Source organism: Phoenix dactylifera, chromosome 14 (assembly GCF_051530095.1).
Source record: "Phoenix dactylifera cultivar Ajwa chromosome 14, Ajwa_hap1_PhDact_Kaust_v1.1, whole genome shotgun sequence".
In the NCBI taxonomy this organism is placed as follows: Eukaryota; Viridiplantae; Streptophyta; class Magnoliopsida; order Arecales; family Arecaceae; genus Phoenix; species Phoenix dactylifera.
In genome coordinates this window covers 10,535,421-10,561,543 of record NC_143203.1, presented here as the reverse complement: position 1 = coordinate 10,561,543, position 26,123 = coordinate 10,535,421, and the positions used below count along the sequence as shown (strand labels likewise).

Genomic DNA, 26,123 nt, shown 5'->3' with positions numbered 1-26,123 from the left:
ACTGAGCCAGATTTTCTATAGGAATCAGGCCTATTAATCTGTCCAGTCTATTTTCTTCTAAAGGCTCGTCCTAGTTTTAGCCTAAATGCCATCTATAAATTTATTAGACTACAAGATGAAGAAGAAATATCTTTATCCTCTCATATAATTTAGGTTTGAAAGGGATTAAGTTCATATGAGTGTAGCTTAAATCGATTGTATAATTTATGGTTCTATAGAAAATTCAGTCTGTTGGATTTTCCAAACAAGTTCGAGGGATTTTCATCCTAAAAGTCTATTCTATACGTCAACTAACGGATTACGTTATTCGGCGTAACGGCGTTTAACATTAGATTTTTCAAGCTTATATATATACAGCCTTTTCTGGATCACTTTGCAAATATCGACAAGACAAATTTCTGTTTTTTTATTGGATGTCTTCGAATAGACGACAAGAAGAGTTTCAAGCCGTAAATGGTGCATAATAAAAGTTGTGATTTGCAATAAAAGCCCTTAAATGCATTGACTCATAGCTATCCATTTCCAGCCAGCCCCGATAGAATCCATTAAACAAATAAAAATGAAACTAAAACCAACGTAAGCCAAGTATTTAAGCTCCCTACATACCACAAGTATAGTAATAATTCCCCCATTAAAAGTCCCTTTTTCCTCCCAAAACACTCCATCCCGCGATTGAAGGGTTTGCTCGCGCCCCCCCACCCCCCTTCTCCTCCCATTCCCGGTCTCTTCTCTTTTCCTTCCCCGTTTTTCCAAACCCTCTTGATAGAAGCCTTCGATCCCTTCCCCGCTCGTCTCAATCTTTCTTTCGCTTCCCCTTCTTCGCTTCTCGAGGGCGTTTTCTTGCTGCTGGTTGATCCGATCCTCAATTTGATCTCTGGGAGCGGGGAGATTGGAGGCACTGGAGGAGGAATTCTAGGATTTTGTTTAGGTTTCTTGGTTCATTCCTGGAGTTTTAGGGCATTCCTTGGGCAATCCGGAATCCGGTTTCCGGCGCTTGGAACCCTAGATCTGAGGTTTAGGGAATCGAGGAAGCAATTGGGATCTGTTTCATTTGGGCCTGTCAAGATGTTCTGGCGCATGACCGGATTGTCCACGGCCTCTCCCGTAAGTTTGAAAGCCCTTCATGCGTTTTCTTTTAATTTAGTTTCCTACCCCTGGGGTTTGGATATGAGGGTGTAATTGGGGAATCCGCGGGAAAGTTTAGGGTTTTCCTGTATTTACGAACGCTCCGAGTTTAGAGAGTAAGTATTTGGATTGGGTTTATGTTATTCTGTGTGATTATTATTGATTTAGAGTTGCAGCCTGGATTTTTTTTTTGTGTTTTGAAGGCAGCCATATTTCCTTTAGTGTCGAAAACATTAATAAATCTTTTTTTTTTTTGGGTGAATCAGCGGATCATACAATGAACTGAATTAGCTGTTTTAAATGTTATTGTGAAGCTTAGGAGGAGTCGCCTTTTCTTTCTTTCACTTTGAACAATTTGAATTCTAGAAAGCAGGGCAATTGAAAGAAGAAAAGCTGTCATGGATGGAGTCCTATAGCTCCCTATTTGAGGCAAGAGTTAATAGAATGACCAGGCAGTTTATTTAGAATGCTTGTATTTCTGCCTGTGAAAATATGCTGCCGCACATTGCTGCATGGGTGATTTGTCTTCTTATCTAGGTTCTTGCATAATGCTCTCTTGACAGCATGGTCTTTGTCTATTGCTGAATAGATGTAATACATTTGGCTTTGATATACTCTGGGAATCCATATCATTGCTTGCAATCTTTTATTCCTTCAATGTATGTATTTGTTGCCTTTTGTTCCCCATTGGGTTCCCATTGGAAGTCATGGTCATGATGGCAATAGTGATAAATGATCCAATGAACACAACATTGTCCACTCTTCTGTTGCGGTGAATGAATGGATTTCAATGTAACTAATTCAATGGTTGCTTGTGGTTTTTATTGGTGTGGTACCAGCACTATTCATCGTAGTCTTGATGTTATTCTACTTTCTTCTTCATTAAACAGTATTTATATTTTTCATCTCTTGGTTGTCCCATTGAAATGATTATATTGCATTTTTGTATTGCAGAAAATAGAAACTTAACTCTGTGTTAATTTTGGAAACAGCTGCACATAGACTTCAAATTGCCAACCTTTTGAAAGAATTAATGGTTCTGAGAATAGAACTTATAGTTGCTTTCATTTTTGGGCGTCCTTCTTTGAGAATACCATCAAACTACTGTCTATATACGTTCAATCATATGCGAATGCATCATTTTTTAACGGTTCATATACAATTCTCACATGGACTTTGTATCTACAAGTATTAAAGCATGTGAGAACTGACTGAGTGACCCTCACCATATATTAAAGTTATCTTTCAAGCCTGAAGGTTGGGTTGGTTGGTTAAGTTTGTAATTTGGAATTATTCTTATGGATGTCAGCCACATCAAGATTTAGGCTTAACATCTTATTGTTTATGGCTGTCTGTTGTGTGGAGCCTTCTGTTCCATGATAAGGTCTCATTTTGTTGGGAAGTGTGATGAGTTTGTGTTGTTTTAACTTTCACTATTTCTTTGAGTTTGATATCCACAATTATAACCCATATGCTTTTCACATCTATATAGTTTGTTGTTTTATCATCTTTACCATGTATATTTATCAGGAGGTATGCCTTTTTTCAAGATCCTATGTTAAAACCTTTATGCTATCTTTCAAAGTATGTTCTTTCAGATCATCTATTAATGCAAGGATTTTTATCTATTCTGGTGTCATCATGAAATTTTTTTACTGTTTTTATTGTTGTAGGTGATATTATTTTCAACAATCTATTAGTAATGCAACTGTGCTGTTTTTTTTTTGATCCATTTTTGTTTTTATTACTCAGGTGGATACTATTTTAGACAAGGAAAGCTTTACTTTGGAAGAGCTTCTTGATGAGGATGAAATAATTCAAGAATGCAAAGCTCTGAATACCCGTCTTATTAATTTGTAATGAGCTTTTCCTTTCTGACTTTACCTTCTGATAGTTTGTTTCTTCATTTGCTTCCAGTTTTTAGGTGAGGCCTTATTAATATCTAGGTATATTAGATGTTTATCTTTGATATTCTGCTTGCTTCTTTTTCATTCTTTTTGCCATATGAACTGATAATGTATTTTTAACATTGAAAAGAGAACTTATCCATGTATCCTATGAAAGAATGATCAAGCAACAGATTTAGTAATGTTACATCTGCTCAATTATGAGCACCACCAAAATACTGGATACAATAGAAACTACTGGACTATAAGGGAGGACTGTTTTTGAATGTGATCCATTCAAGGTGAATGAATGTGTGTGAAAACACCAGCTCAAAGAAAGAAATAAACAATTCAAGAACTAAATGTTTGTCAAAGATCAAACTTTCCTTGACTCAAGAACTTGAGATGGAAGAATCCAACAAATTGTGAAGCATTTAGAATGCCTTATTTGATATGGAGATTGTGTATGCTCATCTTGAAACCCTTTGCTGGGACAACAATACTAAGTGTTTCTTTAAAAATGCAAAACAAAAGGCAAACTTCATCTATAGCATGGGAAGATCTATATGTACCAGACGTCTTTCAGAGGTAAAATTGAAAGCCAAAAACCAGCCGGTATATGTTTAAGCTTGATAAGAATACTTATACTCTCCTTGTAACTGTTCAACATCTTTTCTTTTCCTCCACATAGTTCATGGATGTCTACTTAAGATAATCTTTTAGTCTTATCTCCTATTCGTCAAGCAAGGGGCAATGGCACCCATCTCCGAGGTAGCATTAGTCATGAATCCTGAAATGTTGAGAATACTGGAAAAGGGTCCTATGGTATGCAAACATTATTACAGGAATGACAATATTGGAACTATAAAAAAGGTTTATGCGTGGCAGTTGAATTTACAAAGATGTCTGATATACCTAATTGGGATGTTTGGGAAATGTAAAGTACAATAAACTTGCTTCACAATTATTCTTAGCTTATATGTATGTACATATAATAGTCGTATAATATAAAAATATCGTATAGATATTGAGAATTAGTAAAATTTTAAAAGTTTAGTAAGCATGGCAGTATCATTTCTTTTGACAAGAACATCTTTTCTTTTTTTGCAGTTTTTTAAGTTTCTAGCCTTATATCACTGATTATTGTTCCATAGTTTTTAGAAAATATAGACATTTATGCATACACACATATTGGTTAGTTATGGCCCTTTAAGGGGAATTTGTTATATGTTATTTTCAGGTATGATGTTTGAAATTCTTTTTCATCTCCCTTGTAGAAGAGGCTGGGTTTCATCTCATCATCTTTCTTGATGATTTACTTGATCAAAGATCTACCCTCCTTTTCTTCTCTTTCAGTCTGATCTAAAATTGGATTTGTAATTGTAAGGTTTTAATCTTTGTGTCTATTTTACCTTAATTGGTACTGGAAGTGAAGATCATCGAGTTAAGAATTAGAAGTAGAATGCAACCAAATGCTTTGACAATATGATGATCAATTGGAATACCTTGTTTGCACTTTTGCTGACTCGAGAAATGGATTGATTCTCTATTGGTGTTGTTCAATGTATTTACGGCCTTTACAACGGTGAAGGGTGTGCCATGATGATAAACAATTAAAGTTGATAAAGTTGTATATTATTTATCCAAATTTATGAGGGTTGAAGTTCTGACATGCCTGAGCATTCTAAATTTTAAGTTATATCAGTTAAACTTCTGCTGCAACAACTTGTTGCTTGGGGTTTATTATAAATAATATAGATCATTGAGTAATCCTCCATTAAGAATTTGCAAGGGCATACCCTAATGTGACATGACTTTGATGTGAAATTGATGCTTAAGTTCCCCAACATGCTTAGTCATAACTTTAAAGATGCCATGTTAACCTCCAACATGCTTAGTCACAACTTTAAGGATGCCATGTTAATCTCATCAGGTCTTAAATCCAACATGAAAATGTGAAGTTAGAATTGATGTGTCCTTGCAAAAATATCCATGCAGTGGGAGTGATTTTTTTTTTTTCATTCTAGAGTTATGTATAGCTAATAATAGTACTTTCATTATTTATCTAAATAATATTTTTTTTGAGTTTTCTTTTGTGAATGTGTCTAAATTTAGCAAAAAAATATTGGTAAATTTTCTTTTTCTTTCTTGTTAATTAAAAATCTATGTAGTTCTGAACAGAAATTAGACAATATGAATTATCTATCTTAAATTGGAAAACCAATTGCTTTTCCATTTGAGCAGTGCGAAGCAAATAACCAATTGGTTTTCCATTTGAGCTGTGTGGAGCTTACTAGGTTCCTCAAGGCTTCCTACTAATTGCTCTTATAAAAGATTTGAAGATGGAATCATGAAAAGAATATCTCCAAAGATCACCACTTATTCCTTTTTCATATTTGATCCTAGTTCTTATTAAAATCTTATAGAAAAATCTAAATCTAATACCCTGGCCAATATTAGATCACCCTACCTACTTTCTTAGCCAAAACTTGTTACCTCTGCCACCCCTTTTAGCTTTGGAGCCCCAACAAAACCATTGAGTCTAAGTTGGCTATACATTTCTGCAATACAACACTATATGACCAAGCAATACATATGACTTGATTTGCAAATCGCAGAATTTTATTTTATTTGAGATATGTTTCTTGGTCATAGCAGTGGAGAAGTTCACCTTAATGGTTGCCCAAATACCTGTATATTCCAAAGAGGAAGAAGGCTGTAAACTGTTTGCTTCTGGCATGTGAGGATTCTAGAAGGATATAAATTTATTTTGGGATGGCATGGATAATTAACCTGTGTTGAGTTATTCATGTAGATATTTGGTTCAGGAACAGGTAACTGAGTAGGAACAATCCTGTTCGGTGTGCTTTAGTATTTGTATGAAGCAATCAGTTTCTTGCTGAAATTTGCAAGTCAGATCTGAAATACCTCAATCTTTACAGTTAGAGCTGCATTCTTAAGGAAAATAGGATTTAGGAAGGGTTATCTAGGCTTTAGGAAGCCTGTGTTATACAAAAGATTCATGTTTAAAGGTGGATACTGGTCTATGCTGGTATTTGTTGCAGCAAAGAAAATATTAGTTTGAGGTTTAAATATAGAGGAATCATATACGTTACAGAGGTGATGTTTGTATTTGGTGATTTTAGGATTGATGATCCAAGAGGATGCATTGACTTGCACCATCAAGGTAGACCAAGAAATATTTTAGTTTCAAAATAATCGATGTATATTAATTAGAGAGGGTCGACCCTCTATTAAAAAAAACAGGGAGAGCCAGTTACCCACTTATAGCTTCCCAAGGAGCTCCTACATTTAAAAGAAAGTAAAATTTCTGCTTTGGTCATTTAACGTCACCAAATAACTAATGGGACCTCACCTCTGTCTCTATTCCTTTGTCTTCTCCCTTCTTGTTCATCTTCTCCTTGTCTTTCATATGATATGTCTTCACCTTTTTCTGATTTTCATCAATCTGACTTATGTTTTTTTAATTTGTTTTCACCATACCTTTTTTTTTAAAAGGAATGGTAAGGCAGTCTAGTCCTTTATACTAATTATCTTTTCCTAATTAAAATAATCTTTATACTTCAGCATGATCCATGGGTCAATCAACATTTTTGGTTGCTTAAATGAAGAAAAGAACATATAATCTGGAGAAAATATGGAAATTCAGATAATTTTCATTTTTAATGATGTTTAGACAACAACATTGAAAATCTAATATTTATCAAATATGTGAAATAGTTATACAATACATTATAAAATTTTGATGAACTAAGGATTGAAACTAGGTAGCTCTAGACTCTTGGTGGAAGGCTTAATGAGATCTTCCTACCTGACATCCCAAATGAACCTTTTTTTTAAAATATTTTACCATGACTGGCAGGCAGTATCTGAGATGATAAATACATTATTAAATGAGATTGACATAAGTTTGCAATTAGTAAACTATTGTTTGGTAGTTGAATTAACTGTTAATTTTTTTCCTATTTAATTTATCCTTTTAACACACTTTCAAATAGCTTGTGGAGCTTTTAGTATGCTAAATTCAAGAAAAAAAATGGAAAATGAAATTATTGAATGTTAGAAATGTTCTAGGAGATATAGTACACCCTAGGGCCCCCTTCTGAAATGGAAAAAAGATGGATAAAAGGAGAAGAATAAGAGAACAAAGGATGATAGGGACTTATGGTCAGGACACTTGAGACTTTGTATGTGTTGAAAGAATAAAATTCTTGCCATTTGCGGAAGTGGGAACTATATTTTTGTAAGCATCTGATTTAGGTCACTCTCTTTGGCAGATGCTACCAAAATTTGAGAAAATGGATAAAAATTTTAAGTGGGGCAGGCTTAAGAATTTTTAAGGTAGAGTTAATAAAATAGTCCTTGACTCTGTCACCAAGTTCAAATTTTTAATGAATTTTTATGTTAATTGGAAGATGAATAAGCAAAGCTATGCGAATGATATACATATATACATACATATATGTATATATATATATATGTATATATATCTGCATATATATATATATGTGTGTGTGTATGTATATATTTATGTGTTTTTGTATGTATATAGAAACACACATATCTATTATGAATATTTCAAGAAATTTGTGACCATTAAATCGATATGTCCACTTTCCAATTGAATATAGTTTGCTGTACTTTTACTTATCCTTTGATCATTTTTGCATGTGTAGTTTGCGAGATAGGACTCAAGTGGAGCAATTGCTTCACTATATTGTAGAGGAAGCTCCTGAGGATGCTGAAAAGAAACAGGCTTTCAAGTAAATTACAATAAATTGGCACATGAATTTGCTGTAGTGTCACCTTTCTATGTGTTATTTATTTATTTTTGACTTTTGTTTCATGGTGTTGTATAGGTTTCCTTTTATTGCATGTGAGATATTTACTTGCGAGGTTGACATTATATTGAGAACCTTGGTAGAGGATGAGGAGGTAAGTTCATCTATCATATACTCTCCAGTTTCTGTGTGTGTATATATGCATATATATGCATATATTCATACACACACACACAGATACACACACACACACACATAGATACACACACACACACACACACACACACACACACACACATATATGCATGCATACATACGTACATACATACGTACATATATATATATGTATAGATATATGTATATATGTATATGTATGTATAGATATATGTATAGATGTATATGTATAGATATATGTATATATGTATATGTATAGATATATGTATATATGTATATGTATAGATATATGTATATATGTATTTGTATAGATATATGTATATATACGTAGACACGTACGTATACGTAGACACGTATACGTACATATATACATACATATATATATGTGTGTGTATATACACATATACTTATGTATATACACACATATATATACGTATGCACATATGCACATGCACATACATATGCACACACGCACATACATATGAACACATGCACATGCATATGCACACAGGCACATATATATACATATGCATATATACATATGTATAAATGCATACACTAGAGTCTACAGTACCGAAACTGGCATTCATGCTGGTAGGCCGACAGTACGGTATGGTGCGGTACCATGCCGTCCCATCTTGGTAAAACTAGAGGGGGAGAGGGGGAAGGGGAGAGAGGAAAAGAGAGAGTGAGAGAGGGAGAGGGAGGGGGGAGAGAGAGAGTGATGTCGGGAGAGGGAAAGAGAGGCTGCTCGAAAGCTCTCCTCTCCTCTTTCGGTCGTCCGTAAGCCCCACAAGACGGAGCCCTGTTTCAAATGAAACAAAGGCTCAGAGAGGGAGGGGGAGAGAGAGGGAGATAGGGGCTCCACCCAGCGGCCCTTGCGGACAAGCAAAGGAGGAGAGGAGGGCTTCCGAGTCCCTTCTCTCTCCCTCTTCCGGCATCTTGTTCTCTTTCTCTTCCTCTCCCTCCCTCTCTCCCCCCTCTCTCTTTTCCTCTCTTTTTTGCTCCCTTTCCCTCTTCCTCGATTTCATTGCTAGAACTGTCCTGGTCCGTCGCCGGTACAGCTCGGTACATCCTGAACTGGGCGGTTCAAGGTGGTTTTGCCTTCCTTGATATGTACATATATTCCTCATACCTATATTTTTCTTTGTTAAAAAATCAGTCCTGCACAGTTTCAGTTTGTGTTAAGCATGGTTGGTTTTTCTTTTTAATTTACTTATGTTGCCTCTGTGTTTTTTGTTGTTTTGCAGCTGATGAATTTGTTGTTCTCTTTCCTGAAACCGGATCACCCGCATAGTACATTATTGGCTGGTTACTTCAGTAAGGTATTCTTCTATCTTATTTGTTGTATGTTATGGATTAAGTACATTAAGGAAGGAAATAAAATTTTGAAAATATAAGAGATCTTACACTGTTCTAAAGTTTCCTATAATCTCTATGCAAACTTTTCTTTCACACCTGCCAGGTTGTCATATGTCTGATGCTGCGGAAGACAGCTCCTCTTATCAGTTATGTTCAGGTGATTCATCCAAAAAAAGGACTTCTTCAATTTGTTTATTTAAATTGTTTTGTATTTGAATTCTCTTTATGAATAACTAAGGTTTTTTTTTGGTCACGAGACCTGTGAATAAAAATGTTTAACCAGATTTTATCACAGCCAAAACCTGAAAATAAATGAATGCAAGGAAACATTATAAAACTCACGAGAACAATGTCAAACTGCATTTATCATTTTTCTGTAATATGGGCCTCTGTCACCTTGCAGCTGAAACCATCTCCAATCGCCTAAAGCAAACTATCCATATGAAAACCAAACATGTGCGTGCACTTAGTTGTCTAGCACTATTATCAAAAAAAAAAGTTGTGTAGCACTCAATCATGGAGTTGCTGTCTTTCTTCCTGTTATCTTTCTTGATTCAGTATGCTGGTGTATGTTGTAAAGAATCAGTTCGCCTTTGGCATAAAGGCCTCTGTGGGGCATGTCTTACTTGTCAACATAAGTCTTTTTTTTTCTTTTTAATCAATCAGTACCTTCTTATGGGAACTTGCTTGGGATGTTTCCACTCGTGAATTGAGAACAAGATGGTGTATACAGATGAAAAGGTTCATACTGACAAATATGATTCTATGTGCTGTCTTATCCTGGTGATGATGTGTGAAAAATGGCTTCAATCAAGCTATTAAATAGGTGCGTTACTTTGTTTGCTGGCAAATTTATAAACATGGTGATCATACTGATGATGGTTGTGTGCAATCCAGTCGACTCACATAAAGTACGATGCTCATCTTGGGATTTTAATGGCCACGTAATTGAGCAGAAATGGTGCTTATGAAGACTATCATTTGACAATCCACTTAGAATTTCAGTCATTAGTCAAAAATTATGTCCAGAGAAAACAGATAAGCTCAAGGATCTTGTTGTCCAGCACATTCTTTGATATGCAAAGCAGTATAGCATGGGCATGATTTGAATAATTTGAACTCTTCGATTTTCTTGCTTCAATCAATCTGTTGTTGCTTTTTGTTTACCTTCTTTAGCTAAGTCTCTCTGCTCATATTTGGGGATCTCTTGCTGAAAGGGACATTTAAAGATATCATTTTCTGCAGTAATGGTACTTTTTCATGGATCAGAATCTGGGAGACTCTGGTACTTGTTGAATGGTATGAAAAACTTGGCAAAGAGCTCAATTTTGAGTAAAAACATTGGTTAATGGGAAGTACTATTAGTTAGTATTATACAAAATCAAGAAACTGTCCCTTACCTCTTTTATATATGAGGCATAAGAACAAGAAAAGGAACTTTGCAATAATTTCGTTGGGATGCTGGAGGTAATTCATGAGAAGAGAGATCTCCTGAGAATCTTTAGTTCGAGACATGATCTATGTGCCAATAGATAAACTCATACTATTGTCAAGATGAACAGGAATTTGAGTGGTTGTGACAATATTCAGTATTTTTTTAGTTTATTCATAGAAACTCACATAAGTTTTTCTCATATTTGTTTCAGTTTTAGTAAATTTACAGCTAGCACAACTTGCTATATAAAGACCTCGAGACCCTCAACTATAGGATGATATGGCATCTCTTGTACCAGGAATTAGGGTGTGCAAAGTATCTTGATCATATATATTAGAGGTTTGCTAGTTAAGCACCCATGAAATGCCTTAAACTCATGGAAAGTTGCATGCCTTTAAATTTCCTCGCACTTATTTCCATGAAAGAAAAAAAAGATGCTCCGTTAGCAACTACTTCCTCATGACTTATAGTTGTATCCAATGGATTCTTATTGTATAGGAGTGATACAAGGCTAGAAGTCTGGATGATTGTTCATAAAGCTTAAGATTATGTGGATCAGGGGCAACTCGTATCTGTTATGAAGAGAATTGAGTCTTAGGTTGAGGCGGATATGGTTAAATCCTGCATTGCTTTTATTTTTTCGACTTCATACTCATTATGGTATTTATAAAGGATTTTTTTAGTGAGCATCTCTTCTAACTTTTCTTTTTTACCTAAATTAGGAGGTTATTAGTGTAGAAGAGGTTCTGTCAAAGAGCTTTCAAAGATTTCCTTTCATGGTTTCTTGAATGGCCAAGGTGTGGAAAACCCTACTGCCATTTGTGCTAGTGCTGTTTCATGATGTTCATTTGAACAATTGAAGGAACTGTGAATCTGACTGGGTTGTTATGAGTGGGTGAATGGGGTTAAGAGAAACATGTTTTTTTCTGTCCTTTTGGAATCAATATTGGTAAATGTTTTGATGGAGTACTTGATTTTCTGTTGTGATGTAGGAGCTTCTGTGAAAGTATTATGGGCATCTCCTGGTTTTTTGATGATGTAGGAAGTTAGATTAAGGACTTACTGATTGAAAAATCAAATAGTAGATTCATTGGCAAGGTGCAATAGAAACTTCTATCTATATATGGAGGTACCTTTCATTACTCAATTTTTTTTTTCCAACTATATAATATTCAATGTTCTTTTGGTCCTTGTTTGTGTATAGATTTGACATTGTTCCCATCAACAGAAAACTAAGGGGAAGACTAGAGGGAAATGCTGGATATAGCCTAGTTATATGAAACCAGCTCTAGGTTTAAGTGAGGCTGGTCTTATAATACACTTGGTAATATTTCTCACTTTGGGCACGAGTTGTTTTGACTTGAGGGGAGGATAGATAGAGCTCTTTGGAAACATGTAGCCGAGCTAAGTTGTACAAGGAAAGGAGAACCTAGAGGGTGGACATGTTTCTTTGGTTTTGAAGTTTGCTTTTGACTATTGGATCTCTTCCAAATTATGGTGAAAGGTGGCTATGGCTGTCTGGGATAAGACTTACCAGTTTTGGAGAGTCTTTATACCATGAACCTTTCCTCATGGAGGTACCCTTTTTTTTCGGTGCATATGGAGGTACCTTCTTAAAGTTACGCTGTTAAAGTTGTTCTCATCTCACTAGTCAGTTGCTTTGGTTGGTAAGTACCTTGATTTCAGAGGGCTGGACTGACCATGCGGAATCTGGGATATACATATAGGACATTTGCTCGATTGTTTTATTTGGAGTCATCCATATTAAATTGAGCTTGGTTAGCAATTTCTTGGTGCAAATTTATATGGAGTTCTTTCCCCTGTTAGTTAAGATTCTTTAGGACATGAAAAATTGTGGGTTTTGTCCATAATCTTTGTGATGTTAAGTTTGAGAAGCAACGGACATCTAGTTCTTCTAGGTTCATGAGTTCAAACTATATGAAACTTATCAACACATTCTGTTACCACTAATTGTGCTTTTATTATTACCTTCCACATGCATAACCTGGCTTGCTTTCAGATGTGGGAAAATAAAGGGTAATCTAGAATAGGAATTGCTGTTGATGTATGGCCTAATTCTTTTTCTTGGCTTCAGTAGTTTTAGAAATATATAATTCACTGATGGACTTTCATTAGTCTAAACAAAATTTATTTGTTATTTATTTTTCAGTAGAAAAAGTTTATAGGAAATGGGCTACATGGTGTGGGTAGCCCTTGTCCAAATACTTGTAACCTCTCAAACACTTGGTGAAGGCGGCATTTGTGCCCAAGTATCTTTGTGCAACCACTAAGAGAGGCTTTACCAGATTGACTAATGGGTGATGTTTATGGTTTTTTCTGAGGTTTCAACTGTTGTTCTATGCCTGCTAGCATGCATCATGGTAGGCCAATATTGGCACCGGCATGGCATCTATTAATTCTTTTTAAAGATAGTTTTAACTAAAAGGGGGTATTGAGTCCTTTTATATTCTTTATTTCAGTGCAGAATAGTCATGCCTGTACGGCATGGCACAGCATGTGCCATGCTAGTCGCTATGCCATGCTAGTCGGTGGCTGGCATGCCCGCCGGCACTAGGATTAAAATCATAGGTTCTTTCTGTCTTTCACCTTGTTTAGCTCTTGTTTTTCAGCCCTTATTTTTTGACTTTTGGTTCTACTTCTATGTTCTTTTTTATTTTAACCGAACCTCATTATATTCTTGATATAGCAGTAGAAATTAAAGACATGAAAATATAGGGAGCAAGTGTACCCTTGCCTTGTTAAATACAAGGCATTGTCTTGCCCAAGGTTCGCCGTTTCGGTACCAGACTCCATACAGGTAGGCATCTTATTATAGTGTTGGTATGCGGTATGGTATGAGACGGTAAGGCGTACCGAGTGTTGGCACGGTACGAGACTGCGTACCGGTTCGGTACTGGTATGATACGGTACATCTGATATGGCACGGTACCGACCGGTACGGCAAACCTAACTCTTACCTTTTTTGATATTATGATTTCACTTTGTTGCTTCTGTTCCAAGTTTTTGGCTACATGAGGTAGAGTAATAAGTTCTTACTTGTAATCTTATGACTGTAAGATTAGGTGGAACTAAGCCCACAATGTAGTTAAATAGGAAGTCCAAGACTAATGAAATAAATTGGGTCTAAAAGGGAGGGAGGGAGCAATGTTCTTTCTTGCTTGCTCTGCGTAATAATTTTAAAAGGGGCCTTCTGTAGATTGCTGTTTCATGTATTGAAACCAGTGGATATCTTGGTGCAGTACTTACCATCGTGTGATGGGGAATGCAATATTACAAAATGTTAATCTCTTCATTGTTTGTAGTGTTAGAATCTCCACTAGGAAATTATGAGAAATACCTATCGACATTGGTGACAGCCTTGCATTGGGGCAAAGCAAACAGCAGAAGTTGTATGGCTGCCCCTTATCCTGCATTTTTTCTTTATTTGTATTTTTGTAAGTTTTACTCTCTTATCTGCATTAAGACTTACTATTTTGAAAAATTTTGTACAGTTTTGCGATAATTATTTTTGTTAATATATCTCATAAATATGCATTGCATTGTAATGACATTTTGTCCTGATGATTATCTAGGGCCATCAGGAGATAATCTGCCAACTTGTTGATCTCATTGGCATCACGTCTATCATGGAGGTCAGCCATGCAGAAGTTGTGAATATCTATTTAACCGACTACGTCACATCTAATTAATATACAAATCTTTAGCCATTCTCATTATGCTCCAACCATTTCTTAGTTTTTTATACAAATAATCAAGAGTTCAATTCTTCTATTGATTTTTTGAGCAGGTACTGATTCGGTTGATTGGCGCCGATGAAAATATGTATTCCAACTATGTGGATACAATGCGATGGCTAGAAGATACTGATGTTCTTGAGATGATAGTGGATAAGTTTGGCTCATCGGTAGGTGTTTTGGTGGCATGATTTTGTATATTCGGTCTTGTGTTGTATATTGTTTTGGTGGTGTCAATCTATAAACACCCCCCCCCCACACCCCCACAAAAAAAAAAAGAAAAAAAAAAGAAAAAAAAAGAAAAAAGGAAAAATGACACAGTTGTAGACAAGAAAATAGAGACTAAATGCTCATTGGTCAAACATTTAAAGCTGTATTATGTTAGTATATCTACTAGAGCAGACACATGAACAAACTGTCAAATTTTTTTGAGATAAAGAAACCAGGTTTTAGAATTTGATGGTAGTCATTAAAATTTATCATGCATGATCTATACAAATGCCGGAAAGTAGTTTATTTTTTCAAGAATCCATAGCCCAGAATGTTAAAATTCTACATGGAGACAACAATGTTCTTCAGTGGATTTTTTTTTTTTTTGTAGTTTTAGTGATTTATGGTTAGATTTCATGTCTTAATAAGGGAGGAATATGTCAGATTTTTTATCTTTTAGAATGTGAATTCTTCAAGTCAGGCAAATGGATGAATAATAAGAGACATGATTTTTTTTTTAAATTAATTTTTTGAGTGAGCATGCTAGTTATCGTAGGTGGGAATTGGAAGAGCAGTTTCGCCATTTAGACATCAGATTCCTTCAAAGAGTTAATTTACATACAGTGACTTAAGGACCTGTGGATTTTCACTAGTTGTCCTCGCATGTTTACTTCTAGCTGCATGTGTCATCAGAATATGCTTGGCAAATAGAACACTTTATAGCATTGGTTATAGGTTCTTAATACTGCTCATGCCAGACACTTTTATACAATTAATTATTTATATGCGGGTTTTGTTCTTTGATGGGAGCCATAAATCATGTATTATTCTTCTCCTTTTCCTTTATTAATCTTTTTTGTCATATAATAATTCACTGTTTAACTATGATAATTGCATGCGATAACAATAACTACAAGCCTTTTCCCATCAACATGCGTTTAGCTTTGTCATACAACTCTAAAGGAAGTCTTCAAGGAGGAAATGAACAAGATTGTATAGTTGGCTGTGATTCTGGTGTCTACCGTCTCATATGTTATGCCACCAATCCTTGTTTAAGTTAGCGATCCTATCACAGGAGGGGAAAAGAAAAGGAGAGTTAAAATCTTACATGTTACCGTAACTTTATTCTAGGTTTTTCAGTATAAGGGGTTTGACACCTCTCACGTTGTTGCTGGATCATTGTCAAGCATTGCTAAAGTTTAAGAGAAATTCATACGTCTCATTCTAAAATTGAGCTTTCCTTTAACTAGCGGATACTTTCTTATGTACAAGTTTTAGAGTATCTGTTGGCTTGCATATTTGGGCATAGGTGTTCTTATGTTGCCATTGAACATGACTTTATATTTCTTAGACATTGTAATTGAAGTATGTCTGTTGAAATCATAAAGCTATGCATAATTTTGATGTTTTATATTCAGTTTTATTTAACTTTTGGCATTAAGTGAAACAAAACTTATTTTCTTGATTGCTATAAATTTCTATACCAATCACCTCATTTGTTTGTATTTTATCTTGCCTTACTGGAACAGGACTCTGCTGAAGTGCATGCCAATGCATCAGAGATCCTTTGTGCCATAACTCGATATGCCCCACCAGGTCTTGCTGCTAAGATTTGCAGTCCAAGGTGACTTTTTCTTAGGATTTCTAGTTGTCTAATGTTAGTTTTTCATAAATCATCATATTGATGAGTTTGAACCTATTATTTTTTATATTTAACCCTTAATTACTTTTACCAATGACAACACTTTGATGTTAAAATGCAGTTTCGTGGGAAGATTATTTCGTCATGCACTGGAAGATTCGAGACCTAAATCTGTGCTGGTGCACTCATTGTCTGTATGTATATCTTTGTTAGATCCTAAAAGACTACTATCATCTTCCTATCAATCATTTCGGAGCCAGCTGAGTCATGGTACAATGGTTGCTGCTAGTCCTGAGACAGTTGATGGCATGCTGGAGAGCTTAGGTAGGTGGCTGCTTCCATTGGTGGAATGCCGTAATTTGAAATTATAGACATTTATTTAGGAGCATTCTAGTTTTATTATCACAAAACAGTAACAGTTTCTGTTTGAAGTTACAGAATCTCAAGATGCTCGAGTTTAATTGTTGTGATAACAACTGTTAATTATTGTCCAAATTTTTTGTGGCCAGTTTAAGTTTCCCATTTAGACATCGAATATTTCGGACTTTGTGGCTCATTTCATCCGTTTTTAATAGTTATGTAGGTTTCATGTTTATTTCCTCGCAACCTTCATGTTGTTCTCTTTGATCCTTTAATCCATTTTAATGTGGTACAACTGTATGGGGTCATGAAATCAGACCGTATTGCAGTTTTGCTATTGTACAATTTAGGGCGATGTCCGATTTTTCGGCTAATTGGTTTGAGAGTAGTTGACACAATTTAGTGCAATTCAATCTGATAAACTATCCAGTATGTGATCTGACTATTTCATTGAGAGTTGCTTTTACAACAGATAAGTTGAAAATACATACTGTCTTCAAGAATGCATGTAATCAAGAAATTATTTAGTGTGTCCTCAATTTAGAAATTGTGTTGGTGATGAGTTCACATTATTGGACTGCAATAAATTCTCATCCATCAAGCCAACCCAAGTAGATGGTTTTAATGCTTGCTGGTTAAGGTTTATGCCATCTAAAATGTGGGTTAGGAAGACCAATGTCGAGTGAAATTAACAAACTTGTGGATCAGATCAATATTTATATGCTAGTCCTGCTTCATAGAATGTACTTATTTCAGTCCACCACCTTGCTTAAATTACTAAACTCAATGGCTTCAAGTCAGACCTTAACAAGCCTTTCTGAACCCTAGAATGATTACATTTAATACTTCTATGTATATTTGTTAAGAACTTTATTATTTTGAATACATTTTGTGATTTACTTTAAGGTGTTGGTTTTGGATTTGAATTGATGTGAATCTGATACTGATAAATGACTTGCCTGGTTTATTACCTATCGTCTATCACAGCTTCATAATATTATTTTTGTATCAACTGGGTCCAACTGTTATCACTTTATTCTTTAGGCTGAGTTGGCTGGATAACATTTTTTTTTTTTAAGTCAAGACACTGCATTATGGTTGTGGGCTGTGCTTCCTGTTGGTAAACCTTAAGTTTTTGGCATGGTATTATTTTCTTCATTCAAATTTTCTTTCCAAGGAATTTTTTTCCTTTTTTGTGCTTTCCATGCTTTTACATTTACAGTAGAGCACCAAAACATCAATTTCATTAGAGTCCTGCTGTATAATATTACTGTTACGGGGGAACTAAGCCGCCATGCTCCACGTGACCGGCACGCGCGCCCATGAAGACTACGGCTGTCCTTTGATCCAGCAATCCGACCCCGAGTCGGACATCTTCGGCTCCACAGCCCGACCTCGAGTCGGCTGCCCTTCGATCCAGCAGTCCGGCCCCGAGTCGGACATCTTCGGCTTCGCAGCCCGACCCCGAGTCGGCTGCCCCTTAATCTAGCAATCCGACCCCAAGTCGGATATCCTCAGCACCGCAGCCCGACCCCGGGTCGGCTGCCCCCTGATCCAGCACTCCGACCCCGAGTCGGAGATCTCTTGATAACGACAGGCTGCTTCCCAGAGGCACGCCGAGGCCTCCTGCTCCACTACTCCCTGCAACGGCTGTATCCGATGCTGTTCCACGATCTCCTGTATCAGCCGTACAAAGCGGAACTCCACTACGCCCTGTCATGGCCGTACCCAGCGCTGCTCCACGACGCCCTGTAACGGCCATGTCAGTGGCCACTCCATCGCGCCCCACGATGACAAACCCCCCTGAGAGACCCCCCAGCCAGGTATATATGCGGCTGGGGGGAGAAGGGGGGTAAGCAATATCTTCCAGAGCACTCTCTTGCTTGCGATTATTATCTCTCCTTCTCCTCCAATCTCCTCTGACTTGATCGTCGGAGGGCCCCCACTACCCCAGTGGTGGTGCGAGGCTTGCTCGCAGGTTTTCCGGTGGAAGGTGGAGCGTAACCAACACCAACCAAGACAACTCAGACGGAACTCCGTTCACACCGCTGTGTCAATCGTTCTCGGTTTGGACCATCAGCAACAGTTGGCGCTAGAGGAAGGAGGGCCCCTGATCTCAGAGCGATCGTAATGGCACGGCGAGGTGGTCGTGGAGCTTCCAATGCCTCCGGTCGCGGGGCCTCTCGCGCCTCCGGCCGGGAGGCCGCTGCGTCTCCAACACATTCTTAGCAACACTCCACCATTCCACCCCCCATTCAGATGGTCGAAGCCGCTCAGTTCGACCAGTTAGCCCAGCAGGTTCGCACCCTCGCGGAGGTAGTGCAGAACCTGCAGGGTGTGATGTCTCGAGCGCCACAGCGGGCCCAGGAGCCGCTGCCCCCCGAGCGCTCACCTGTCTTTCTCAACCCGCGCTCCTTCCTCTCCCATGGGAAGGAGCGCCGGCGCGAGGAAGGTTCTCGAGCACGGTCCATTCTGCCAGGACCTTCTCATCGAAGCTGCGCGGGGTACGAGAGGCGGACCCGGGCGCGTTCTCCGACCCCCCAGTCCTCGAGGGGCCCGCACTCCAGTCGGTCCCCCTCGCGCCGCTCCTTGTCTCCCACCCACCGGTCGCGCTCCCTGGACCGGCGGGTGGACGATCTCCACAGACAACTCCAGGTCCTGAAGGGCCACTCCAAAGATCTCTTCGCCGACTTGGAGATCTCCTCCCAACCGGCGCTTGCCTCGAGGATCCTGCGGACCCCAAATCCGCCGGGATTCAAAATGCCGGCGATCGAGCCCTATGACGGGGCGGCGGACCCGCGGGATCACGTGGAGAGTTTCAGGACTCTTATGCTCCTCCATGGAGCATCAGATCCCCTTCTCTGCAAGGCCTTCCCGGCGACCCTCCGTGGCCCAGCCAGGGCGTGGTTCGCCGGCCTGGAGGCTGACTCTATCCAGTCCTTTGACCAGTTCACTCGCCTCTTCATCAGCCATTTCGCCGTCAGTAGCCGGCGGCGATTGGTTTCCGACTCCCTCTTTGATGTCCGGCAAAACGAGGGAGAAAGCCTGCGGGATTACCTTATCCGCTTCAACAAGGCTACATTGGAGGTCCGGAACCTGAGCCAGGAGGTGGCTCTCTCAGCCCTGAAGCGTGGCTTCCGGAAGGGCAGACTCACCTTCTCCCTGGACAAACGCCTGCCGCGGAGCTTCCAGGAGCTGTTGTCTCGGGCGAACCAGTATGCAGACGCCGAGGAGGCAGCCGCCCACCGGAACAAGGAGGCCGCCGAGGCCCCTCTAAAGCTCGGGAAGAAAAGGCGAAAAGAGGCACCCCAGAGGAGGAGCCCGACGCCTCAACATCGGCGCAGAAGCCCGTCACCGGCGAGGAACCACGGCGCCCCACGCCCTCGTTCTCCGCACCGACGCTTCAACCGGTACACCCCACTCCTGGCCCCCCGGGCCCAGATCCTTATGGAGGTCAAGGGGCGGGAGAACCTCCCGGTCCCGAGGCAGATGAAGAAAATCCCTGGGAGGAGGCCCTCTCGAGCGTACTGTGAGTACCACCGAGACCACGGCCACGACACCGAAGACTGCTTCCAGCTTCGGGACGAGATCGAGGCTCTCATCCGCCGAGGGCGTCTCGGTCGATATGTAAACGACCGACGTCCCCCCGCAGACCCGCGCCCGGCCGACCCGGCCCCTCAGGAGCCTCGGGAGCAGAATCGACCCGTCGCGGGCGTGATCCACGCCATCACTGGGGGCTGCTCTCGGCCTGTGAGGAACGCAGGGGGCTCGGTGGAAGCATCAGGGGTGGCCGACGCGAAGAGGCAGCGGGTCGGAAATGTAATCACTTTTTGTGATGAGGATGTAAAGGGGGTTCAGACCCCCCATGATGATGCCATGGTGATCTCCCTCACTATGGCGAACTATGATGTAAGGCGTGTTCTTGTGGATAGTGGAAGCTCAGCTGATATTTTGTTTTACGAGGCCTTCCAAAAGATGAGCTTGTCCCGACAAGTGTTGCACAAAACATCCACCCCCCTCATAGGATTCACTGGAGACGCTATCTCGGCCGAAGGTGTCGTTGAGCTGCCTGTGACTGCGGGCGTTGCACCCGCAGAAGCCACGGTGCGGCTCGGGTTCTTGGTCGTCCGTGTTCCCTCGGCCTACAACGCTATCCTCGGACGACCCGGACTGAACGCCCTTCGCGCGGTAGTCTCTACATACCATTTGCTAATGCGGTTCCCCACGGCGGCCGGGATTGGAGAGGTCCGAGGTGACCAACCGACCGCACGGCAATGTTTCCTAGCAACTCTCAAAGGGAAGAAGCCCGTGGAGGCCCTAAGCGTCGAGTCCCTTGACGCCAGAGACGAGGTGGCTTTGCGGCACGGGGAGCCGGCCGAGGGTGTGATCGAAGTTCCCCTTGAGGAGGGTCGCCCGGACCGTACGGTCCGGGTCGGTGCCAACCTCGACTCGGAAGCTCGGCTCAGGTTAGTGGAATTCCTCCGAGCCAATGCTGATGTATTTGCCTGGTCGGCGGCCGATGTACCTGGGATCGACCCGGAGGTCATTTCTCACGCCCTCAACGTCGACCCAACCCACCGACCAGTAAAGCAGAAGAAGAGACACTGTGCCCCGGATCGGATCCGAGTGGTCGACCAGGAGGTAGACAAGCTCTTGGAGGCAGGATTCATAAGGGAGGTCAGCTACCCCGAATGGCTGGCAAATGTCGTACTTGTCCGGAAGGCGAGCGGGAAGTGGAGGATGTGCGTCGACTACACCGACCTGAACAAGGCGTGCCCCAAGGATAGCTTTCCGCTTCCACGGATAGACCAACTGGTCGACGCGACTTCCGGATATCAGCTGCTGTCTTTCATGGACGCCTTCTCCGGCTACAACCAAATAATGATGGCTCCACAGGACGAGGAGAAAACTGCCTTTATAATAGACCGGGGGCTGTACTGTTACAAGGTAATGCCCTTTGGTCTGAAGAATGCTGGCGCCACTTACCAGCGCCTCGTCAACAAAATCTTCAAAGGGCAAATCGGCCGGAACATGGAGGTGTACGTGGACGATATGCTGGTGAAGAGCCACCATGCCGACCAGCACATCGCGGATCTGGAGGAGACTTTTGCCACCCTGCGGAAGTTTCGCATGAAGCTGAACCCAGCGAAGTGCGCCTTTGGCGCTTCGGCCGGGAGGTTCCTCGGTTTCGTTGTCAACCAGCGGGGGATCGAAGCCAACCCTGACAAAATCAAGGCCATCCAAGATATGTCCCCTCCGACCAAAGTGAAGGAGGTTCAGGAGCTCGCTGGAAGGGTCGCCGCGCTCGGACGATTTGTGGCAAAATCGGCCGAACGCTGCCAACCGTTCTTCAAGGTGTTGAAGCGCCCGAAAGACTTCCTTTGGACGGCCGAATGTCAAGTGGCATTCGACCAACTCAAGGAGTACTTGGCGTCTCCTCCCCTGCTGTCCAAGCCGCAAGAGGGGGAGATGCTCTACCTCTATCTGGCGGTCTCCCCAACCGCAGTCAGCGCAGTACTGGTTCGGGAAGAGGCAAAGCTCCAGAAGCCTGTGTACTACATCAGCCGGATCCTACGGGATGCCGAGACGCGGTATACGAAGGCGGAAAAGATCGCCTTCGCGCTGCTCACCGCGGCCAGGAGGCTTCGCCCCTATTTCCAGGCTCATCCTGTCACCCTCTTGACCGATCAACCACTGCGGCAGATCCTCAGCAATCCTGAGAATGCGGGACGGCTGGTGAAGTGGGCAGTAGAACTTGGTGAGTTCGACATCCGCTATCAGCCCCGACCCGCCATCAAGGCCCAGGTGCTCGCGGACTTCCTCGCTGAGTGCACTGTGCAGGAGGCGGAACCTAGGCCGCCGGAAACACCCAGCCTCGACCTCCCAATCTGGACGCTTGACATTGATGGGTCGTCGAACCCCGAAGGTGGAGGGGCCGGGCTGGTCCTTACCAGTCCCGATGGAGTGATAGCCGAGTATGCCTTGAGGTTCGGATTTCCAGTGACCAACAACGAGGCGGAATACGAGGCCCTAGTCACAGGACTCAAACTCACCAAGGAGCTCGGCATCCGGCGTTTGAAGGTCTTCACCGACTCCCAGCTGGTGGTCGGGCAGGTCCGAGGGGAGTTCGAGGCTCGGAGCCCGACCATGCAGAGCTATGTCTGGAAGGTGCAAGCACTCATTCCCGACCTCGGCAGTGTTGACATTCAGCAGGTCCCAAGAAGCGAAAATGCCAGGGCCGACAGGCTGTCCCGCTTGGTGGGCGCAGACGCGCACAACTTGTCGAGGGCGATCTACCTGGAGACCCTGGATGCCCCGAGCATCGGCGAGGCCGGAGCGGTGATGGCGATTGATCCGGAGCCATCTTGGATGGACCCGCTCGTCGCCTACCTCGCCGAAGGAATCCTCCCAGAGGACGAAGATCAAGCTCGGCGACTCGTCATGAAGTCCGCCCACTACGTACTCTCGACTCGTCATGAAGTCCGCCCACTACGTACTCTATGAAGGGAGGCTGTATCGGACCTCGTTCACCGCCCCCCTCTTAAGGTGCCTCCGCCCCTCGGAAGCGGCCTACGCCCTCAGCGAAGTCCACGAAGGCATCTGCGGATCGCACCTGGGGGCTAGGTCCTTGGCGCATAAGATCATGAGGCAAGGCTATTATTGGCCTACCTTGTTGGACTCAAAGGATCATGTGCGGAAATGCGACGCCTGCCAGCGCCACGCCAACGTCCAGAGAGTCCCTTCTGTCCCCTTGGCACCAATCACTGCACCCTGGCCCTTCGCCCAGTGGGGAATGGATATCCTCGGACCATTCCCCGTCGCTTCAGCTCAGCGGAAATTTTTGATTGTTGCAATCGATTACTTCACCAAGTGGGTGGAGGCAGAGCCGCTGGCCGCTATCACGGAGGTACAAGTTCGGAAGTTCGTGAAGAAGAACATTATTGTCCGATTTGGGGTACCTCGGGTCCTCATCTCGGATAATGGGCGACAGTTCGACAACAAGCATTTCCGTGATTTCTGCGAGGAGTTCGGGATCGAGCATCGGTTCACATCTGTGTCGCATCCCCAAACCAACGGCGAGGCCGAGGTCACAAATCGGACAATCCTCCAAGGAATCAAAGCGCGAATCGGTCGGACGGGGCAAGCTTGGGTCGAAGAACTCGAGAATGTCCTTTGGGCGTATCGGACCACGCATCGGACCCCTACCGGGGAGACGCCTTTCAGCCTAACCTATGGCACGGAAGCCGTTGTCCCCGTGGAGCTCGGACTCCCCTCACCTCGGGTGGCCGCGCACCGACCCGAGGCCAATTCGGAACAACTCCGAGGGAACCTGGATCTCTTGGAAGAAGCGAGGGAAATGGCGCAGGTTCGGATGGCGATGTATCAGCGGAGGGTGGCCCGATATTACAACTCCAAGGTCCGACCGAAGCTTTTCAGAATCGGAGATCTGGTGCTAAGGCGAGCTAGAGCATCTCGACCTGCGGAAGGTGGGAAGCTAGCGCCAAATTGGGAAGGCCCATATAAGGTTCGCTGGGTAAACCGACCTGGCTCCTACCAGTTGGAGGCCCTAGATGGTCGAGAAATTCTAAGGAGCTGGAATTCCGCTAACCTGCGGATGTATTACCAGTAGAACGACGATGCCAGAAAGACAGTTCAAAAATGTATAACGTTTTGCATTTCAATAATTTCTGGTTACAACGGCGTGCTCGTGTGATTACAAGGAATTCCCAGGGGGGAATTAGGGTGTAAAGAAAGTAAAGAAGAGGTGGAGACTCCGAGGAGCTGAAGATCTGGGATCCCGAAACCTCCATCTGAAGCGGTTGCAATCCCGTCGGAAGTGGGTGCTTCCAACCGGAGGCGCCATCGGCGTCTCACGAAAGAGACGAAGAGCCGGCGCGGATGAAGAAGAAGTGGACGAAGGAGAAGTCCACACTGCCTCCAACCGGAGGCGCCATCCACGCCCCACGAAGAGGATGAGGAGCCGCCGCCGACGAAGCTCCCGCTGCCTCCAGAGGAACGCCACCTCCAAGGGATATTCCGGTCCTCCCCAGTGTTAGGGGAGAGAAGGAATACGAGGGGGAAGAGCATATGGAGGCGCGGTCCCGGATCAGGCGTCTGGTGCAGAGCTCAATCGGGAGGCTGAACTTCAAGGAGGGGAGATGTGATCCCGGATGAAACGCCTAGAGCGGAGTTCCGCCGGGGAGACCCTCCTTGCTGATCCCAGATGAAACGGCTAGTTGGCTGAAGTCGCGAGGGGCGCGCCTCCCGTTCCTTCGGCAGGAGTCTCTCAGCCATGCGCCAGAGAGAAGGTCCACGATCCATGGCAACTTGAACAGCTCCGGCTTGGCAGGCTCCATCGCACCTGCACCTATATTTATAGCCAAACTGCGGCCCCCCGGTCGTTCCGATACGGGTGGCTCCAATAGATGCGGGCGCATTGAATCCGGAGCCGATCCGGCTCTCAAGGCGTATCTTTCCGCGATTTTCTAAGCGTCATTCTCCTTAATCGCATTTTTTGTGCAGGACACTCCGGGTGCCCTGTACCCCTAGGTCCACGTATCTCCGCCCGCGCCCAGGCCGCATCCGCCTCGAAGAACGCGCGCATCGCGGCCGCTTAACTGACACTCCTCGCAAGCAGCAACTGGCGATCCGATTTCTCAGGTAACGCATCAATTAGCGTTTAATGCCCTTCTGGTGTTCCCCAGGCAACGCTTGGAGAAGAGGAGAAACACGATCGCAGCTGGCCACGGAGAAACCCCGTCGGGCTGCAAGCGACAAGCGCATGGCCAACGAGCGGAATTTCCCGAGGCACGGCCCTCGGATGCCAGGCTAACCCGATGATCATCCCGGGAGCAGACTAGCCTGAAGCCCCGACCGGTCGCCTTGGCTTGCGCCAGCCTTGGCCGACCAACGAGCGGAATCTCCCGAGGCTCGGCCCTCGGATGCCAGGCTAACCCGATGATCATCCCGGGAGCAGACTAGCCTGAAGCCCCGACCGGTCGCCTTGGCTTGCGCCAGCCTTGGCCGACCAACGAGCGGAATCTCCCGAGGCTCGGCTCTCGGATGCCAGGCTAACCCGATGACCATCCCGGGACCAGACTAGCCTGAAGCCCCGACCGGTCGCCTCGGCTTGCGCCAGCCTTGGCCGACCAACGAGCGGAATCTCCCGAGGCTCGGCCCTCGGATGCCAGGCTAACCCGATGATCATCCCGGGAGCAGACTAGCCTGAAGCCCCGACCGGTCGCCTCGGCTTGCGCCAGCCTTGGCCGACCAACGAGCGGAATCTCCCGAGGCTCGGCCCTCGGATGCCAGGCTAACCCGATGACCATCCCGGGAGCAGACTAGCCTGAAGCCCCGACCGGTCGCCTCGGC

The 26,123-nt window shown here is 43.0% G+C and overlaps 1 protein-coding gene across 1 annotated transcript in view; it reads left to right on the top strand.

Moving 5' to 3' along the window:
• The first annotated feature begins 578 nt into the window (after positions 1 to 578).
• Positions 579 to 26,123, top strand: part of LOC103697090 (uncharacterized) — a 39,256-nt gene continuing 13,711 nt past the window's right edge. The window contains exons 1-10 of the mRNA XM_026801122.4: positions 579 to 1,104; positions 2,878 to 2,981; positions 7,709 to 7,795; positions 7,892 to 7,967; positions 9,238 to 9,312; positions 9,453 to 9,506; positions 14,378 to 14,437; positions 14,593 to 14,709; positions 16,279 to 16,373; positions 16,513 to 16,715. Of these exons, the coding sequence (XP_026656923.3) occupies positions 1,066 to 1,104; positions 2,878 to 2,981; positions 7,709 to 7,795; positions 7,892 to 7,967; positions 9,238 to 9,312; positions 9,453 to 9,506; positions 14,378 to 14,437; positions 14,593 to 14,709; positions 16,279 to 16,373; positions 16,513 to 16,715 (910 nt within the window). The 5' untranslated portion in view covers positions 579 to 1,065. The remainder of the gene's footprint in view (positions 1,105 to 2,877; positions 2,982 to 7,708; positions 7,796 to 7,891; positions 7,968 to 9,237; positions 9,313 to 9,452; positions 9,507 to 14,377; positions 14,438 to 14,592; positions 14,710 to 16,278; positions 16,374 to 16,512; positions 16,716 to 26,123) is intronic.